Source organism: Cheilinus undulatus, linkage group 3 (genome assembly GCF_018320785.1).
Source record: "Cheilinus undulatus linkage group 3, ASM1832078v1, whole genome shotgun sequence".
Taxonomy (NCBI): domain Eukaryota; kingdom Metazoa; phylum Chordata; class Actinopteri; order Labriformes; family Labridae; genus Cheilinus; species Cheilinus undulatus.
This window is the reverse complement of record NC_054867.1, coordinates 3,133,314-3,150,798: the sequence shown is the minus strand read 5'-3', so window position 1 is coordinate 3,150,798 and position 17,485 is coordinate 3,133,314. Positions and strand designations below refer to the sequence as shown.

Here is a 17,485-nt window from a genome sequence, read left to right as displayed (position 1 = left end):
TTCATGCTCACTTAGCAGCAATTTTAATCAGTGCATCAGTTGGACACAAGGTTTCAAGAATATTAATGTAACTGTAGCTGTGGTAATCCAGAATATATAACCAACACAACACTATTAAAACTATTTAGTGACCTATTGATCATGAGGCTGACATATCAGACATAACATTTCAGTAACAGCCATTTTCAACAGATTCAGGTGGTGTTCTCATTCAAATAAACACAAAAGTGAAACTAATGTTGGGTAGTTTAAAAAAAGACTCAAAAGAGTCTAACTTTAGCTGAGAATACCCACTTACTGAACAAATAACAACCTGCACTGCACTATGAAAAATATTCTGTTACTTTAGTAGCAGTTTAGATCCACAAACTCCAAAAAACTGAGCAAAAAGTGCAACTAACTGCAGCTCAAACATAGATTCAAGGAAATCAGTATAACTTGTGAGGTTTTTGTCCTCCTTTGTCCTCATTGTAAGAAAGTCCATATCTCATGTAGTCTGTGTTCTACCTGCGCTTCGCCATGCTGAATTAGCATTTGAAACCAGTTGAAAATTCCTGCTTTAGTCTACAGGGGCTGCCAAAATAAAATCATGATGGAGTTCTTCACAGCTGCTTCAAAGGCCAAACAAAAGTGGACCCTAGATGGGAAAGCCAACCTCCTTTCTCAAAAACAAAATTAAACTTTTATAACATACAAAGACATTAGCACTGAGAAGGCACACAGTCATTTTTTTAAGTGGAAGAGAAATTCATTAGACCATCTGAGCTTATGAGAGGCAATTTAAGATACTTTACTCTGAAGACAGAGCAAAGCATTTAAGACTCTCAGATCAGAGAAGGTTTTTAAGAGAGAGGGGAAACTTGGTTTAAATAATGAATTGAAGTCAACATAATGCTTCCATTGGTTTGCATCTCAGACAATAAATGGAAAGTTGAAGTCACTCTGACAGAAACAATGGAAAGCCAGAGATGTCAAAACTCATCCATCTTCTCTCCCCATCCTTGTTTTTTTGGAGTCTAACTGCCAGAGAGAGCGACACGGACAACAAACTTCACTTTAAAGTCAAACCCTCAAGATGCATCATTAACTACCATGGTGTAAATATCTGTAATGACTTTTCAGAGCAGCGATATGTAACTCCAACAGACTTTAAAGGAGAATGCTACTTTATTTTCTCATTTTTGTCAAACCAACGTGGATCCTGTGAGAGGAATATAGAAAAGCAGCTGATGTCAAACTCTCAGTACGACATGTCTGTGACTCAGTGAGAGGCGCTGTCTCTGTCAGATCTGTCACAACAACTTCACCAATCACTCTGGTTTTAGTTTCAGAGTAACACAACAAGAGTTTAAAACTGCTGATTTCACCCAGTTTGAAAAAGTGCTCATCTTTTTGTAAAAGATGCAAAAAAAAGAAGAAATGTGAAAAGAAGAAATGTGCAATATCAGATCAGAGATGTTAGAAAACTAAAGATTACAGACCTTCATAATAGATCCTGCTGTGTAAAGCTTGATCTGTTTTATACTGAAAATTGATCTTAATGAGGGGCTGTTGGAGTCATGATTCAGTGTTAACATGCAGACACAGAATAGCTTGTCTGCAGTCATGTGATCCTTGGAAGTGGAGGAAATCGAGTACGGTAAAGGTCTGGATCGGTGGTGGACAACTGGCGGCCTGAGGGCCACGTGTGGCCTTCCTCCTCACTCAGTGTTATCTGGAGAACGGAGCACTTAGAGACTAAGAGGATGAGGATACGAAGCAGCATGACACCTACAGCCAGGTGGGGAGGAACCAGAGACAGCTTTGTGCAAGAAGACAGAAGCAGGGCAAACAAGCCGGGCTGCAGGCTAGGCTAAGAGCGGCCCTACCAAACCTGAAGTACAGAGCATCTTTCTCATGGGTTCCCGTTCCCGACTTCTGTTTTTGGCACAAACTTGTCCCATCTCTTGGGGCCCAAAAAGTGAAAAAAAAAAAATCTTTGTGACTAAAGATCTTCAAAATATTCACAAAATTCACAAAAAGGTCTTGCACTCTTTCGTATTGGCTGAATTTGTGTCATTATTCAAAGCAGTTCCTGTGGAACAGAGGGCCACATAACAGGCTCTCCGTCTCTCTTTCTCTCTCTTATGAGCTTTTCAGGCGGTCTGCTGAATGGCTTTGAGAGTAAAGATAGGAGCAGCTTGGCAAAGCATGACGCGACAGTAGAACAGCCTGCCTTTGGTTGTCACAGCCAATGTGACAAAACAATATGGCAGATAGCATTATCATCTGGCAGAACAAACAATCTAAAATGGATTAAAAATGGATATAAAGACATTCAGTATCCGAGTTACTGGTGTGGATTTAATCTTTAAATGCCCTGGAAATCACTGAACTTCCAGGCTCACTGGAAAAGCCTCTGTGAGCCTCTGCTGCTACAAAGGCATGGATAGCATCATTAGAACGACAAACAAGAGGGAAAAACAAGTATGTGGTTATTATTTACAGTTCAAAAGTTATTCAACTTTCCGTAACCTGTGTCTAATTCGTCACTATCTGTCTCAGAGGGTTAAATAATTAAAATAGCTTTAAAATTGACCCTTCGCTAAACCCCGCCCTAAAATGTCCACTGTCCAATCCTAGGTTAGCAACCGTAAATATGCACGGAAGCGCTAAAAAGCTTTCAGAAGACGCTGGTGCACTGAAACAGCGAGCTTACAGGACCTCCAAATTTTTACAGTGGAGTGTTGAATTTTTCCCTTTCACAAAGCCGATAAAGCGAGAGGAGATGTCAGATATGAATAAAACTGTGTGGAAGACTGAGACTGCATGAGCAGAGGCAGCAATTAAGTTAAGTTAGCAAATGGCTAACGTTAATGCATGTTTACTAGAAGCTAAATCTACATTCACGTGTATTAATTATTCTGCTGAACAAGAGCAACGTTGTTTCACTATTTGTCCTGATGGGTCAAATATTTCTGACAGAGCTCTGACCCGAGTCACAGACCGCAGAAACCGAGCCTGATAGTAACCTGAGCTGATGTTTCTGATACAGTCTGCCTGTTAACACAGATTGCACATGTTCAGACCGTGAAAATGACTTTTAGAAGACAGTATTTCATCTTTCTGTATGTTAGTTATTGAAACAAACATAATGAAAAGCGTGATCAGCTGTTTCTTACATACAGGCCGTTAGAACTAGGGCTGAACAATTGGCAAAAATAATCTGTGATTTTTTTACTCCAATATTGCGATTTTGATTTATGACAATGTACACTGATAACAAAAAAATTAGTTCAAAAGCAATTAATCTATAGAAGCATGAATCTGAATATGAGGGAGCAACACACTTTAAGCTATAAAGGGGGCGGCTGGGGTGTAGGAGGTGAAGCTCTGCCAGCAGCAGCTTGACGCATCAGCACTGATGCAAGCCTGGATTAGTGAGAAGTATGTCACCTTTATATGGAGCGCTGTGTTGAGAGAAAGAACTGTGATTGGCTGTGGGAGCTGGAAGGCAATAAATGGTATCAGCTGGCTATCAGCCAATCACGGCTAGGGGTAAGACTTCTGTGAACTAACGCTTCACCAATATTAGACAGAACAGAACTAGACAGAACAATTACAAAATACTTCCAATTGCAATTATTGTGGCTCATATTGCTAATCTGATATCAATTGCTTTACTGAATGGGGATTATTGTTGTTATGTCACTGGTCTTAATTAAGAAAATGTGCATAAAATCTCTGTTGCTGCAAAAAAAAAAAAAGACTATATTAAACTGGTACTTTGACATATTTCAAGTTTAAGCAATATTGCAATTGCCCTAGTTAAAACACACGCTGCTGTGTGAAACATAAACACCAACACTAGCCTGTTAGCTATTACCATACAACAGCCAATTAACAGCCTCCAGAGAAAACACAGACAAACCATTACAACAAACAGCTCACCAGTATTCCTTCTCATCAGAAACCACATTAAAAGTCAGCATTTCAATCAAGCTGGGATCCTACCGTCTTATTTTTCATTATCTGAAGAACTCAACAGCAGCCGCTTTTCAGTGAAGGAGAACAATCTTGAATTAAAAGCACTACTGAATGACCAGTTTTTAAAAGTTCAAAGTTCGGTTCTGAAAACCCTGTGTTCCTTACATTTTTAATGAAAATTCTGAATCAAACCATTCTGATTAATCAACATAGCAATATGTATTCACGTATAAACTCATACTTTTAAAGCAGATTGTTACCAAGGGTTTGCCAAACATACATTCATGGCTATTGTGATTTTTGTCCCTACTGGCCCCTCATAGCTCTAAACCTTGTTGCTAAATATAGGTTCCTGGTCAGGGCTCTAAGAGACCTTTACTTCCTCAACATTTATCATGAGTGACATTTTTCAAGCTGTTTCTATAAATCAGAGATTTCAAATTTAATGGCCTTGAATGAGACGTAAAGCAGATGTCAAGTCACTGTACTGTCTGTCTGTGTCCAGCTCATTGGTACGGTGAGGATTTAGAACAGCAGCAGGGAGACACAGCTATCAGAGCCAATTAAGGTATCAGAGCTAATTTAGCAAAACCGTGTCTGAAACAAAAGCCCAGAAACCTGGAGAATCAGGAATATAAAGACCAGGATCTCAAATGAGACTTAATGATGCCTTCTTCATGTAATGACTCACTCTCTGGGAAGTGTTTGCTAATGAACGCACAAGAAAGTCCCGTAAGCTGGCGGTGTTTTTATCTGTGCAGCCCAGCAGATTCACTGGTTGTTATGGCCTGATCTTTGACTAGCACAGATATATCAGACTAAGTTTATACATTTTTAGAAAATCTCTAACAACAAAACTTCTTTAAGTAACAGACTTTGCACAAAAAGTGATTGAGTAAGTGTTTGGTAGATTATTTCATTGTAACAATGCTTCTTGGCAATAAATCTTACATTGTTCCCTTTTAAATGGAGTCCCATTTGTAAGGAACATTTGTAGGATGAGCAGCAGAGCTGAGTTTGTGGGTTGCTCGTATGAAAACTGGTCCACATCTTGTTTGCCAATACCAAACAGCTGATTCTGCCATTGACTCTTGTTTGGTGTTTGGTGGATTGGATGATTGAAGTTTGAAGAAATAAGACATAATGGCAATTTAACAATTTATTCATTTAACAAACAGGAGCCTCAGTAGCGTGTGGAAGAACCATACACAGCCACAACAGCCTGGCTCCTCATGCTGGTCACCAGCCTGGTCGCACACTGCTGTGGGATGGCATCCCATTCTTCAACCCGCACTTGTTGCAAGTCAGCCAACCTGGTTATGTTGGTCATTCTGGCACCAACAGCACGCCCAAGCTGATCTCACAAGAGTTCAATGGGGTTGAGGTCAGGACTGCTGGCAGGACATTCCATCCTCTCCACTCCCAGATTCTGGAGGTAGTCTCTGATAAACCCCGGTCTGTGGGGGCGTTGCCATCTTGAAGGATAGATATCGGTCCCAGACTGTAGAGATATGGGATTGCCATTGGTTGCAGAATCTCAGCTCCATATCTCTCTGCATTGAGATTGCCTCCAATGATGACGAGGCCCGTTTATCCAGTGAGGGAGATGCCGCCCCACACCATCACACTGCCTCCACCAAAAGATGTTACTCTATTAGTCCAGCAATCAGCATAGTGTTCTCCGCATCTTCTGCGCGACCCTGTGAGCCAACTGCTGGAGTCAAATCTGGACTCACCACTGAACATAACATTCCTCCATGTTCAGGTTCTAGTACACGTCTTGCTGACACCAGCACAAACGGGCTTGGTGATGAAAGGCAGTCATGGCAGACCCCCTGGCAGCCCTGTGAGACCGGAGATTGGCTTTGTGCAGTCTGTTCCAGATTGTCTGGGCAGAGAGCCGTCGGCCATGTTGTCCTGCAAACCTTAACTTCAAATGTGTAGAGAACAGCCTACAGTTCCTAATGCTGACAGGGTGAGGAAACAGTCTTCTTGAGGTGTCAAAACAAAAGTCCAGAATGAGCTGTTTGGGATTTTTCATGGGCTCAACCCAAATACTCAGCTCTGCTGCTCATCCCAAAAATGCATGTTCCTCACAAATGTGGTACATTTTAAAAGGGTAATAAAACAGGCTTTCCAAGAGTATAAGATTCATTGCCAAGAAGCATTGTTACAACAAAGAAAAATTAGTATCTTCCTTAAATTACCCTATTAGTTAGAATTGAGATTCTAGCTGCAGGTTCAACAAAGAATTAACTTGTAGAAAAGTTTTGCAAGTTGAACCTGGAAGGCTTTAAAATACGTCAGCGTGAACAAGGCAGTTAATTCCCATAGAAGTGTCACAACATTCAGATGTCATTCAGCAAATATGATTTAAAGTCGAGTAAAATACAAGTGCATACTGCTGATGGAACTTTATAACTCCATCTCTTAATAAAAACTGCTGGAAATACACAAAAGTGATCTAAGTTTCAGTTAGTTATGGAAAGACACTCCAGGAAATCCAAAAGCTGACCAGTGTCTTTTTACAGCAGTCTTTTAGTGTTGGATATTTGGTTCAATATCCAGCGGGTTTATTTTGAATCTTCTAAATTCTATAAATCCATCCTAATGGTTACTTCCTTTTTAAGAAGTGTAGACACTGAGGGACAAGAGCGAGGGAGACGATCTTAACATAGATTCTAGTCAGTGAGGGTCAGCAGCTAATCAGTGTAAATTAAAAGGCTTTTTATTATTCAGAACCATTAGGGAGGATCGATACCTTACGTAACATCTTATCTGAGTCCTCCAGGCTCCTGCAGCATCAGACTGGGGGTCATTAGTGTCAGAAAAACTCACGCAGACACCAAAGGACACAGACGAGACATACACACCCAGACAAACACCCGTCTGAAGGGTAGTGGGGTACTAATGTGATTATGAACTCTAAATGTTCCTGTGTTAATGCAGTTTGAACTGCCAGCAGTGGAGATCCATACTAACCTGATAATAAGACATCAGACAGGAGACAGAGTGAGTCTGTGCATATATTCATGTGTGTCACAGAGGTATTTTTAAGTGTTTCAGGCATCTGTGTGTAAATGGTAGATCTGGTTTATGTCAGTGTGGTTGTTAGAGGTTGGAAATATAGCCATAAAATTAAATCACAACATTTTGAATGAAGCATTTCCCTTCCTTCTTTTCTACTGAGCTTCTGTTGTTGATGACAGACTACCTAATTCAAAGACACTGTTGAAGAAAACTCAGATTCAGTCTGGACTAGAGTTCACCAAAAGGCATGTGGGATGACTCCATGGTCAAGAGGAAGAAAGTTCTTTGGTCTGATGAGACCAGAATGAAGCTTTTTGACCATCAGACAAGATGCCAAACACTGATATCACCACAAACACACCATCCCCACTGTGGAGCACAGTGGTGGCAGCATCATGCTGTGAGGATGCTTCTCAGCAGCCGGCCCTGGAAGGCTTGAAAAGATAGAGGGGAAAATTAATGCAGCAGGATCTAGAAAAATCCTGAAGGACAATCTTCTTCAGTCTGACAGAGAACTACGGCTTGGGAGGAGATTTATTTTCCAGAAAGACAATGAGTTGGACTTGGAAAAGGCTGTTCACTCCTGATCCCTGTGCAACCTGGCAGAGCTTGAGCAGTTTAGCAAAGAAGAATGGAGTAAAACTGTGGTGTCCACATTTGGGCTGGGCAATTAATCGCAAATTAGATTAAATCGCAATATGGCCTGCTGCAATTTTCAGAAGGTGCAATATTTCTTTAACCTGAAATTTGTGTCAGAAAAAAAAAAACAGTTTAAAACTTTTTTGCAGCAGCAGAGACATCATGCATTCTATATCATGCAATCATACAAGTGCCATATGTTTAGAAATAATAACAAAAATCCTACTTTCTTCATTTTTGTATGTTTTTCTTATTATATATGAGAATGAGATAAAAATGATCACTCCCTTTAATACAAGTCATATCCAATTTGCTATATGAGTCAAAATCATCACTATTCTATATATTTTTCAAAATTGTTAACCCCATTTAATCGAATTTTGTGTTGGTTATAGTATGAAATGCTTGTGTTAGCTGGAAAATATATGAGATGAGGAACTTTAGAAATAATCACATATTGAATTGTGATTGCAATATTGGGGAAAAAAATCGCAATTAGATTATTTTCCCAAATCATTCAGCCCTAGTCCAGATGTTTGAGCCTAAATTGAGACCTATCCACACAGACTTAGAGCTCTGACTGCAGCCAAAGGAGACTCTACTAAATACTGACATTTATGCAGTCACTTATTTTACATTACAGATTTTTATTTAATTAACTTTACTTTGTAGAAATCTATTTTCATTTTGACATTAATACATTTTTTGTCTTTTTTGTCAAAAAAGCTAAATTATATTGATCATGATTGATTTACAAAATCAGTAAAAGTGAAAAACATCCAAGGGGGTGGCTACTTTTCACAGGCACTGTATGTTAGTGCACATTTTACACAGGTATAAAAACATCACTTCTCTTTCAGCTGTAACTTGTCCACTAAAACAAAACAACCATCCTCCAAACCTGTACTTTTATGTTCCTTTGAATGTCTTTTATCTGCAGACTAATTATTGGCTCAAAAAATACTTTATCATTCCACTAGTGAAAATAGTTGGTACAAAAATGACTTCACAGCAGCAAAAGAAACGTGCATTGTGGACTATGGTGAGTGCATCAGGAAAATTTCCACAGGAGGAAAGTTTAACCCTTCATTTCTCCTCACGGAGACTTAAAGAAACAAACTGTGACTAAAATAGAAATGCAATTTACGATCCAGATACTCATTTTATCTTATCTTTATTGTAAACCAGATCAGTGAGGGTTTTTTGCATTATTTGTGGTGGTTTCTGTGTGGTTTGTAATCTTGCATGGTGAACATAATTAAATCATTATTAATCAAAGAGGTTGAGACCACTTGAATTTAACTGCTGACAGCTCCTAACGCTCTGGTCCAATCCCCGTCACTTTAGATTCTCTCAGTGGTGTTTTATAAGCTGGGAAACCACCACACTCACCACCAAAATGCTGCTCTTTTAGTTTCTGGTTGTTACTTCATAAGGGCTCCATAGAAGAAACATCAATCTTACTATATGTGGTGTAGGAATTTTAATATTGTGACATAAACTTCTGCAGCAGCTTTGTTTTCATCATTAAAGTACAACAAGCTGTGTGCATTACTGGAGTCACACAGAGCAAAAGTAAAAACACACTCTGGAGTATCCAGAGTCAGCGTGCTGTAGGGTCTCATTAGGGTTAATTCTTAGCATATAAAAACAAACACATAAAACACACCCACAGACTGCCAGCACTGATGAACACAGTCCAACTCATGCAAAGCACCCAATGCATCCAACGCTTACGACTCCCACACCGCTAAAAGACTCCAACAGACTAAAGAAGCACCAACACATCTCTAAAAACCACACACTAGATCAGAACGTGATGTGTTCATTACATGAAGTTTGTCAAATCTGCCTGCTGACAAATATCTGACCAAAGTTTTCTTTACTTTAGCCTGCATGGTTTAAAACATGGCTGGTCTGAAGATTTGTCCAGGTAGTTACAGCAGAACCTGCAACAACCACAGCTCTAATGATGGAAGACTGCCAAAAATTAACATCTATGTATATCAAAACATTCAACAGTTGATAAATTATCCATTCTGATTAATAAAAAAAAATAAAAAAATTGATCCACACAGCCTCCTTTAAGCTATGTTTTTAATTTTAAATTCCTCCAGCATGGCTGTTAATGGTTTACACCCTGAACTTCCAGAGAAACTAGCATGCACTAACAGCTTGCAGCTAAGATGAAGATGATGAGGAGGATATCCATTCCTCTCTCTGTGGAGTGCGTTGTACTTTGGACAGAAGTAAATCAAGATGGGCCTCTCTGAGCTCGGCTACTGTAATATAGCTAATAGGTTTGCAAACTCCATACAGTGAAAACAGATGGTGCTACAACATTAACACAGAATTTGCACGTTGTAGATCTTCAGCTGATAGAATATGTTTATGGAAATGTTTGAGCCATAACACTTTGTTAATAAAGACACAAGATGACACAGGGGTATAAAGCTACTACGAGCATTAAGTTAGTAATGAACATAAGCTAAACCCCACTCCATTCTCACTGCTTTTGTTCACCTGAAAAGGACAATTAAGACCTGAAATTTCAGCAGATCAACCGTACAATAAAAAAATATGTGAGGTGACAAGGCATCTAATGACAACGAATTATGTTTTATAGTTAGGGATGGGAATTGAAAAGATCTCATTAATATCAACGCCATTATAGATTCCTTTCTTTGAGTTTTCTTTTTGGAAAAAGTAGAGTATACAGGTTTTCACTGTTAACTCAAGTTTTATTGAGTGTATTTCTCTCTGAACACTGAACAAACTATATGCCACATTCAGTGAGAGTCAAGCAAGCACACTTTAATTCCTGGCTATAACAAACATTTTAGATAACTAAAGATGTTGAACATCAAGTGTTTGGGAGGAGAACATGCTAAAATATACCAAACATCTCTTTTTTGTTGTTAATGTTTGAGTTAAAACAAACTGATCTCTTGATCTCCAATCTCTGAACTTGAATTAGAATATAATACTGCTGCTCATTTTCTTTAAAACCTTCAAATAAATATCAAAGTAGTCTCTGGATCCTGGATCTCTGGACATTAGTGGTGTAATGATAATCCGATTTGGATCGGTTAACCGATCTTGACGTCAGGGGTCCAAGTGCATCAGTCCATGGAGCCCTGGCTCGGTAAAAATGCGGCATGAACCAGTCTTTGGACCGTTTTTAATGTTAGAGATCGGTTCATTGATGCTCTGCTGCTTTTACCTTGTAACGAGAGTTCCGTTCGCCGTAAGTGCTCGCTAGGTAGCTGGGCGTGTTTTAACGGTCGTCATCAACATCTTTCAGTTACAGCTCTGCACCTCAGGAAAAAGTCATGTGGACTTTATATGAAGGAAGGATGACTTTCAAAATGTCTGCCTGTCTGAATGCTTTGGAGAAAAGCGATTAAGATCTACAGCAGCTCATAAATCTCACCTGTTGAGATGGCGGAGCCAAAGTTTAGCTAAGATGCTAACGCTAAACGCAGCACAAACAGACCCAAACATAAACACGTTTCTGAGTTAAAACTCTTCAGTTATCACCGTAACAACAGCCTCTTTATTCACAGGGTTTACAACCGTCACGTGTTGTCAGGAGAGATTGATTTGGTGACATAATCAATCCATCTGAGCCCACTGATATGATATTAAACAGAGAGGACTTCACTGAGCTGGAGATCAGCTGTTCTCCAGTGAATTCAAGAATGAAAACTATCAAGAATGATCAGCTACACAGAAAAACTTCCTTTCACTGTGACATGTAGACTGAATACTCGCGTTAAGAAGAATTATGAAAGGAAAAAATGTATAGAAAGCTGTTTTAATTTGACTGTTTTCAATATTATTTTAACCCCTTGTTCTCCTATACTAGCAGACATACAGAGCTCTGTCTATCCAAATCTCCTTGTGGATTTAAATTCATTTTAATTCATGCGTCTTGGGAAAATTTGATATTTATTTTGTACTGTTATTGGGATTAATAATGCTAAGGAAGTTACAAGTACAGAAGGATTAACATGTACCAGTAAAAACTCATTTTAATATTTATCTCCCAATTTAATGTTAAAGTAAGACACCTGGGCACCTGGATGTGATGAAAACTTTCTTAAACATCATTTCAGAACGTTAGCACAGGAGGCCTGGCATTTAGTCTGTTTTATAAATAAGATCAAATAAACTTAAATTGTTATGAAATTATCCCCTTTCACCCTTTTTATGATAATTTTTGTTAAAGCAAAAAGTTACTTTGATTCTATAATCAGATTGTACTGGATCAAATTGGGTTGGACCGAATCATTCTGTATTTTAATGAATCGTCAGTGAATCGAATCGTAGTCTGTGAATCGAGATTATAATCAAATCGTCTTGAGAAGGAGTGATTCACACCCCTACTGGACATGTTTAAGTAAATTTACATCTTGTACAAAATGAACCATTCTTGTGCAAAAAGATGCATGAAATCACTGTTTGACAAATGTTGCACATTGTGCTGTTTTTTTTTTAAAGCCACACTTTTCGACCACTTTAGTCTGTTTTTAAGACTGCCGACTGGGAATGGACGGTAATACGGTAATACTGTATCATGAGTCATGTAGCATGAAGACAGTACTGTATAATGTATAATGTATAATAATGTATAATATCATTTGTAAATTCAGATCAGCTGTGTCTCCCACGGGAAATTTGTCAGGTTGGGGTATATGTGCACAGAAATGTTTGAATTAATGCTTCAGTGCTCTGAATCAATTCATAGAATAATCTCTTTAATTAGTTTTTTTTTTTTAATTATTCATGATAAATAGCATGTATTAATAATAAGAGGGGGATTGCATGCAGCCCTGTGTTGGCCCTCCAAAAACTTGCTTCAGACTGAGTTGATAATAATCCTAGAATGGATCCAGTCTGATTTAGGTTATACAACTAGTGTTCACCTGAATGAGAGATCTATTTTTTCATTAAAAGATTAAAACAATGGCTCTGTAACTCACCATTAGATCCAAAACACATCTTTATAGGTCCTTAAATAAAGACTGGGGCTTTGTTTACTAAACTGCAGAAGGTAACAGGCCTTCATAGGAATGAAGCTTATTTTTTGGAGGCTTTTGATTGGAACTCTCCCTGTCTCAGAGTATAATAGTTCTACTTTAGTTCATAGCAAGTATAATGTTACTTCAGTAGTAACAGCCTGTAACAAAATGTTTTATGAAGTAGGGATTATCCTATAACTAACATTAACATAACAACCATAGACACAGGGCTGTATGTATTCACTGGTTTTCATAATTCAGTTTGATCTCTCAATACATCACAATCCATTTCAACAGGCTGCAGCCTCATTTTTTAAAATCTGTAACCATTTAATCAGACGTCAGGAAAGTTCCCTTTACAATACGTTTTAATGGGCATGAGGATGATACAACACCATACACACTTCCTTCAGTGCACATGAAAGTTACAGTTACAGTCTCACTGCGCCCTCTAGAGGTTAAAAACTCAGCTGCTATTTTGGGTGATGAAAACAGTCCTCATCATTAAGTTAAAACAAGTTTTCTTAAATGGGTTAATGTATTTAGTGTTAGTGATGCTCATGTTCACAGTGAGTGTGGTTTTTAATGTTCTTCATCTGTTAAATTTTCTGACTCTGGACGTAGAGTCTTTAAAAGATCCTGATGGACTGACAGACAGTGAGCACAGTTTGTTTTAACACGGAGCAGCCTGTTCCTCATCTGTTGGTTCCTCTTACTCTCTGCTCAGTAAAGTCAGGGTTAAATTGTTGTCAGCCATGATGAGCTGTTTTAGTGCAGCACTTCTGCTGAGGTTAATCCATGACGGAGAGTTTATTACATTTAGAGTGTGCTTTGGTTGTCTTACTTTTCATGGTTCCAGCCTCTTGCTCATCCTCATCGTCAGAGTTAATGACCATGGTGCCCAGCTGTGACTGCATGGTTCCCGTGTCGTCGTCGTGTTCGATCATGGTCCGTGCCGTACTGCTCAGTGATCCTGCTAGTGAGCCAGCAGCCCGGATGGTCCCTGAGTCGCCAGTTCCTGCTCGCACCATCGTCCCCTGGTCGACCTCATCCTCGTCCTGAACCAATGAGAATAGCCAATTTTAAACCTGCCTAAAGACGGAGTTTGTTTAATGCATTAATGATGATGTTTTAGGCAAGCGAAAATAAGGTTTACTCTACAACACCTCTTTAACAAGAGTACAACAAATAAGGTACCTGTAGATTTGGAGGGAAATAACAGATGACTAAAACAACTCGGGCAATCCTCATAAGGAAAACAGGATTATAAAAACAGGAATTATCAGTTATACAAAGAAAGGCCTGGGTTTTTGACATCAAGTAGAATACCTTTATTATCTTACAGTTTCAAATTCAGTTTTGACTGTTCTCGGTTTGTTGTGAAGGTAAGGTGTTCCTTTACTGTAATAAATATTTTCACTGGTTTATATCTCTACTTATTCTGTAGAAGTTACAGAAAGTAGATGTTGTATAAAAACTTTATGTCAGCATTTAAGGACTGGGACGGACTATATTTCAGTCAGATTAAAAAAGGATTATCATCAGGCTTAACTTAAGTCCCTGACAGCAGCACGAGAAAACTTCCTAATCTGGCAGTTTTCTTCTTCATAATTTGTGTTTGTACCGAATTGTCGTCATCATCGGCGTCCTGCTCTCTCTGCTCCGCCTCCTCCTGTCTCTTCAGCTTGATCTCCATGGCGTCCGTGATCAGGGCTCTGAGGATGGAATTGGGTTTGGCCGACTTGATGAATGGATGCTGAAGGGGACAGAGACAAAAGGAGAGGGAGAAAGGTTAAACTGATAAGACGGGGAAAAGCAAACACATTCTCCATCTTCATTGCAAGGACACAAACTGAATTCAGTGAGTCTAGAGCAGCATTACTCAACCCTGCTCAACCAAAGAGCCAAATTGTTGAAAAATACCTTTGCAAGAGCCACAATCTGGGTAATGATAAGTGGAAAAATGGGTTGAAGTGGCAATGCAAAATGGTGAAAAAGCAGCAAAAAAGGGTGAAAAGGGGTAAATTGGCATAAAATGCCAAATACTGGGTGACAAGTGACAAAAATGGGGTAGAAAAAGTGGTAAAAAAGGGCAGAAAGTGGCAAACTTCGAGAGAGAAGTGACAAAAAACGAGCCCCACATTACAAAAATGGTAAACAAGTGAAACATGTCAAAAAACAAGTGGCTAAAATGGGCAAAAGGCAGCAAAAAGTGGCAAAAATTTGGGGGAAAAAGTGGCATTTAATGGCAAAAGGCAGGCTAAATGGGTGAAAAGTGGCAAAAATGGAGAAACAAATATAATTAGTAAAAAGCAGGATAAAAGACTCAAAAACTGGTCAAAAATGTGCAAAAGGTGTCAAAAAGAACTGACAAAACTTAACTTAAAGCAGTAAAAATTGATGAAAAAAGGCAAAAAAATGCAAATAAGGGCAATGGAAATATATAGACAAATTTACAAGTGGACAATTAAAGCCAACTGTATAAGCGTGTGAAACAAACTGATTAATGTCACCTGCAATGGATTTCTGAGGTCAAAGTTTACCTTTTTTAAGGTTTTTCTGGGGAATAATATTTCAAATTAAGATTTAAAAGAGCCACATGTTGAGTATCACTGGTCTAGAGTAAAAGAAAATCCAGTCTTAAACGTGTTCTACCGTATCCAAAACCACTGAGAATGTGCATGAATCACATGCCAAAGAAAACATACCAACCATTTTAGATTTTGTGCACATCTTTACTAAGTTTTTTCAGATAAAATCTTCATCTATAACACTGAATCTCCTGTGGCAGAAAGGTCCTGTGGTCTTACCTGTAATAACTGTGTAGCAGTCGCTCTGTTTTCTGGGTTTTTTACCAAACACTGGCTGACAAAGTCTCGAAATGACAGCGACCACTGATCTGGGTTCCTGAATGTTGGCGGTGGGTTGGTGGGAATCATAAAAATGGCCTGGAAGAGGGAAACACAACTCAGATCATCTCAGAGAAGAGCATCACTGAGATAAAAACAGTCTTTTTATCTGTTATTTTTAACCTTGAAAAGAAGACATAAGCTCCTTAATATCTAAAAACAAAGCCGTGGTACAGCCTCTCACCCTCATGGGATGTATGTCAGCGTACGGCGGCTTCCCCTCAGCCATCTCTATCGCTGTTATTCCCAGAGACCAGATGTCTGCCACACAGTTGTATCCAATCTCCTGTATGACCTCTGGAGCCATCCAGAACGGCGTGCCAATGACGGTGTTACGCTTCGCCATGGTGTCCTGATGAGAGCCAAATGATGTTAAACCGATTCATCAGTTCATCTACTATCAGACTATCAGACAGGATTTTATGCTCTCACTTCTATCAAAAACACATTTTCAAACAATATTTTAAGCCATTCAGTAAGACTGAGAAGAATAAATTAATGTGAAATAACATATTTAAAGAGTATATTTAATGTGGACTCACTGTGAGTTGTCCAGCAACTCCAAAGTCGGCCAGTTTGGCCTGACCCTCCGTGTTTAGCAGGATGTTTCCAGCCTTGATGTCTCTGTGGATTTTCCTCATAAAGTGCAGATACTCCAAACCTTTCAGAGTGGACTGCAGGATGGTGGCTATCTCCTCCTCTGTTAGCTACTCACAGAGACACACATGGAAAGGAATTCATTATAAGAGACATGTCAACATTTCTCAGTGTTTCCTCTACCAAAAATTTGGGGTGGCAGCCATTGCTCTGAAACTTTCAGGATACCAGGAGAGATTGTGTTCACCTGCTGACTTCTAACAGTTTAATAGGCATGTTGAAAAAAGCTCACTGCTGTTAAGGTGCAAAAATAGGCTATGAATGGTGTAGACCATCACATCCATTTTTGAATCAATGTTATTTTGAGTCAGCCTAAAAATCCCCTATTTTAAATCATGTAGATAGATCGCTGATGGGCAACCTATGATGAGATGGAGAGAGTGGTGTACAGTGTCATCTTGATGAGCTTCTCTCTTGGATTAAGGAAATTTGAGAAAAGGTCTGACTTTATCAGGGTAACAGTTATGCCTCCATCCTTCATCTTACTGCTGTCCTGGCATTACAGGCAGGCAGACCCAGATGTTGGGAGTACTTTTTTGCCATGACTTAAGAAGGAGTGGAATGAAAGTGAACACATGACTCCTGTACAGCAGGCTGTAGTTTTTAATTTTAGAAAAGTAAATATAATCACTACTAACAGAAGAAACCTAGGGAAACACTGATCCTCAATATTCAGAAGTAAATTAAGTAACCGACTTACCGTCTTGTTGCGTATTCGGATGATATCAGACACTGATCCTGCCCCACAGTACTCCATAACGATCCACAGGTCGCTGTTTTTAAAGTAGCTGCCGTAGTACCGCACCACATGTGGACTGAAGAGAAAAAAAAAATCAGGAGGATACAGTTAAGACAATACCAAATATGATTTAATCTTTTGTAGCTAAAAGAAAACCATTTTCATTCAGCCGACCCCCACGTTCCATCAACATAATGTCATGAGTCTAAATTAGTTCAAATTCTATTATATGATGTAGTTACTGATCTAATGAAAAAACTAAGACTTTTTAAGCCTTTTTCATGGCCTTAAACCTCAAAATCCAATTCAGACTTTTTAAGGATCCATGGAAACCCTGAACTGGAGTCCCTACTGTAACAGGAACCGTTTGCTGTAATGTTTCCTCCAGCTTGTCCTGGACACAAAAAAAAAGTTAATTAAAAACTTAAAAGAAACATCTGTCGTCAAAAATAATTAAATTGTTTTTGCATTTTGATCTTCAGCTGAAGAAGGGCTGATGCTGAGGAGGCTATCATCCTTCA

At 39.0% G+C, this 17,485-nt stretch overlaps 1 protein-coding gene across 2 annotated transcripts in view; it reads right to left on the bottom strand.

The window, feature by feature from the left end:
• The window catches only part of LOC121507545 (serine/threonine-protein kinase 4-like), a 64,536-nt gene that overhangs the window by 32,808 nt on the left and 14,243 nt on the right, over positions 1–17,485 (bottom strand). For both annotated transcript variants that reach the window (XM_041783966.1, XM_041783967.1), the window contains exons 4-9: positions 16,926–17,040; positions 16,111–16,275; positions 15,753–15,920; positions 15,470–15,607; positions 14,284–14,415; positions 13,504–13,717 (exon numbers count right to left, since the gene is read on the bottom strand). In XM_041783966.1, coding sequence (XP_041639900.1) covers positions 13,504–13,717; positions 14,284–14,415; positions 15,470–15,607; positions 15,753–15,920; positions 16,111–16,275; positions 16,926–17,040 — 932 coding nt within the window. The remainder of the gene's footprint in view (positions 1–13,503; positions 13,718–14,283; positions 14,416–15,469; positions 15,608–15,752; positions 15,921–16,110; positions 16,276–16,925; positions 17,041–17,485) is intronic.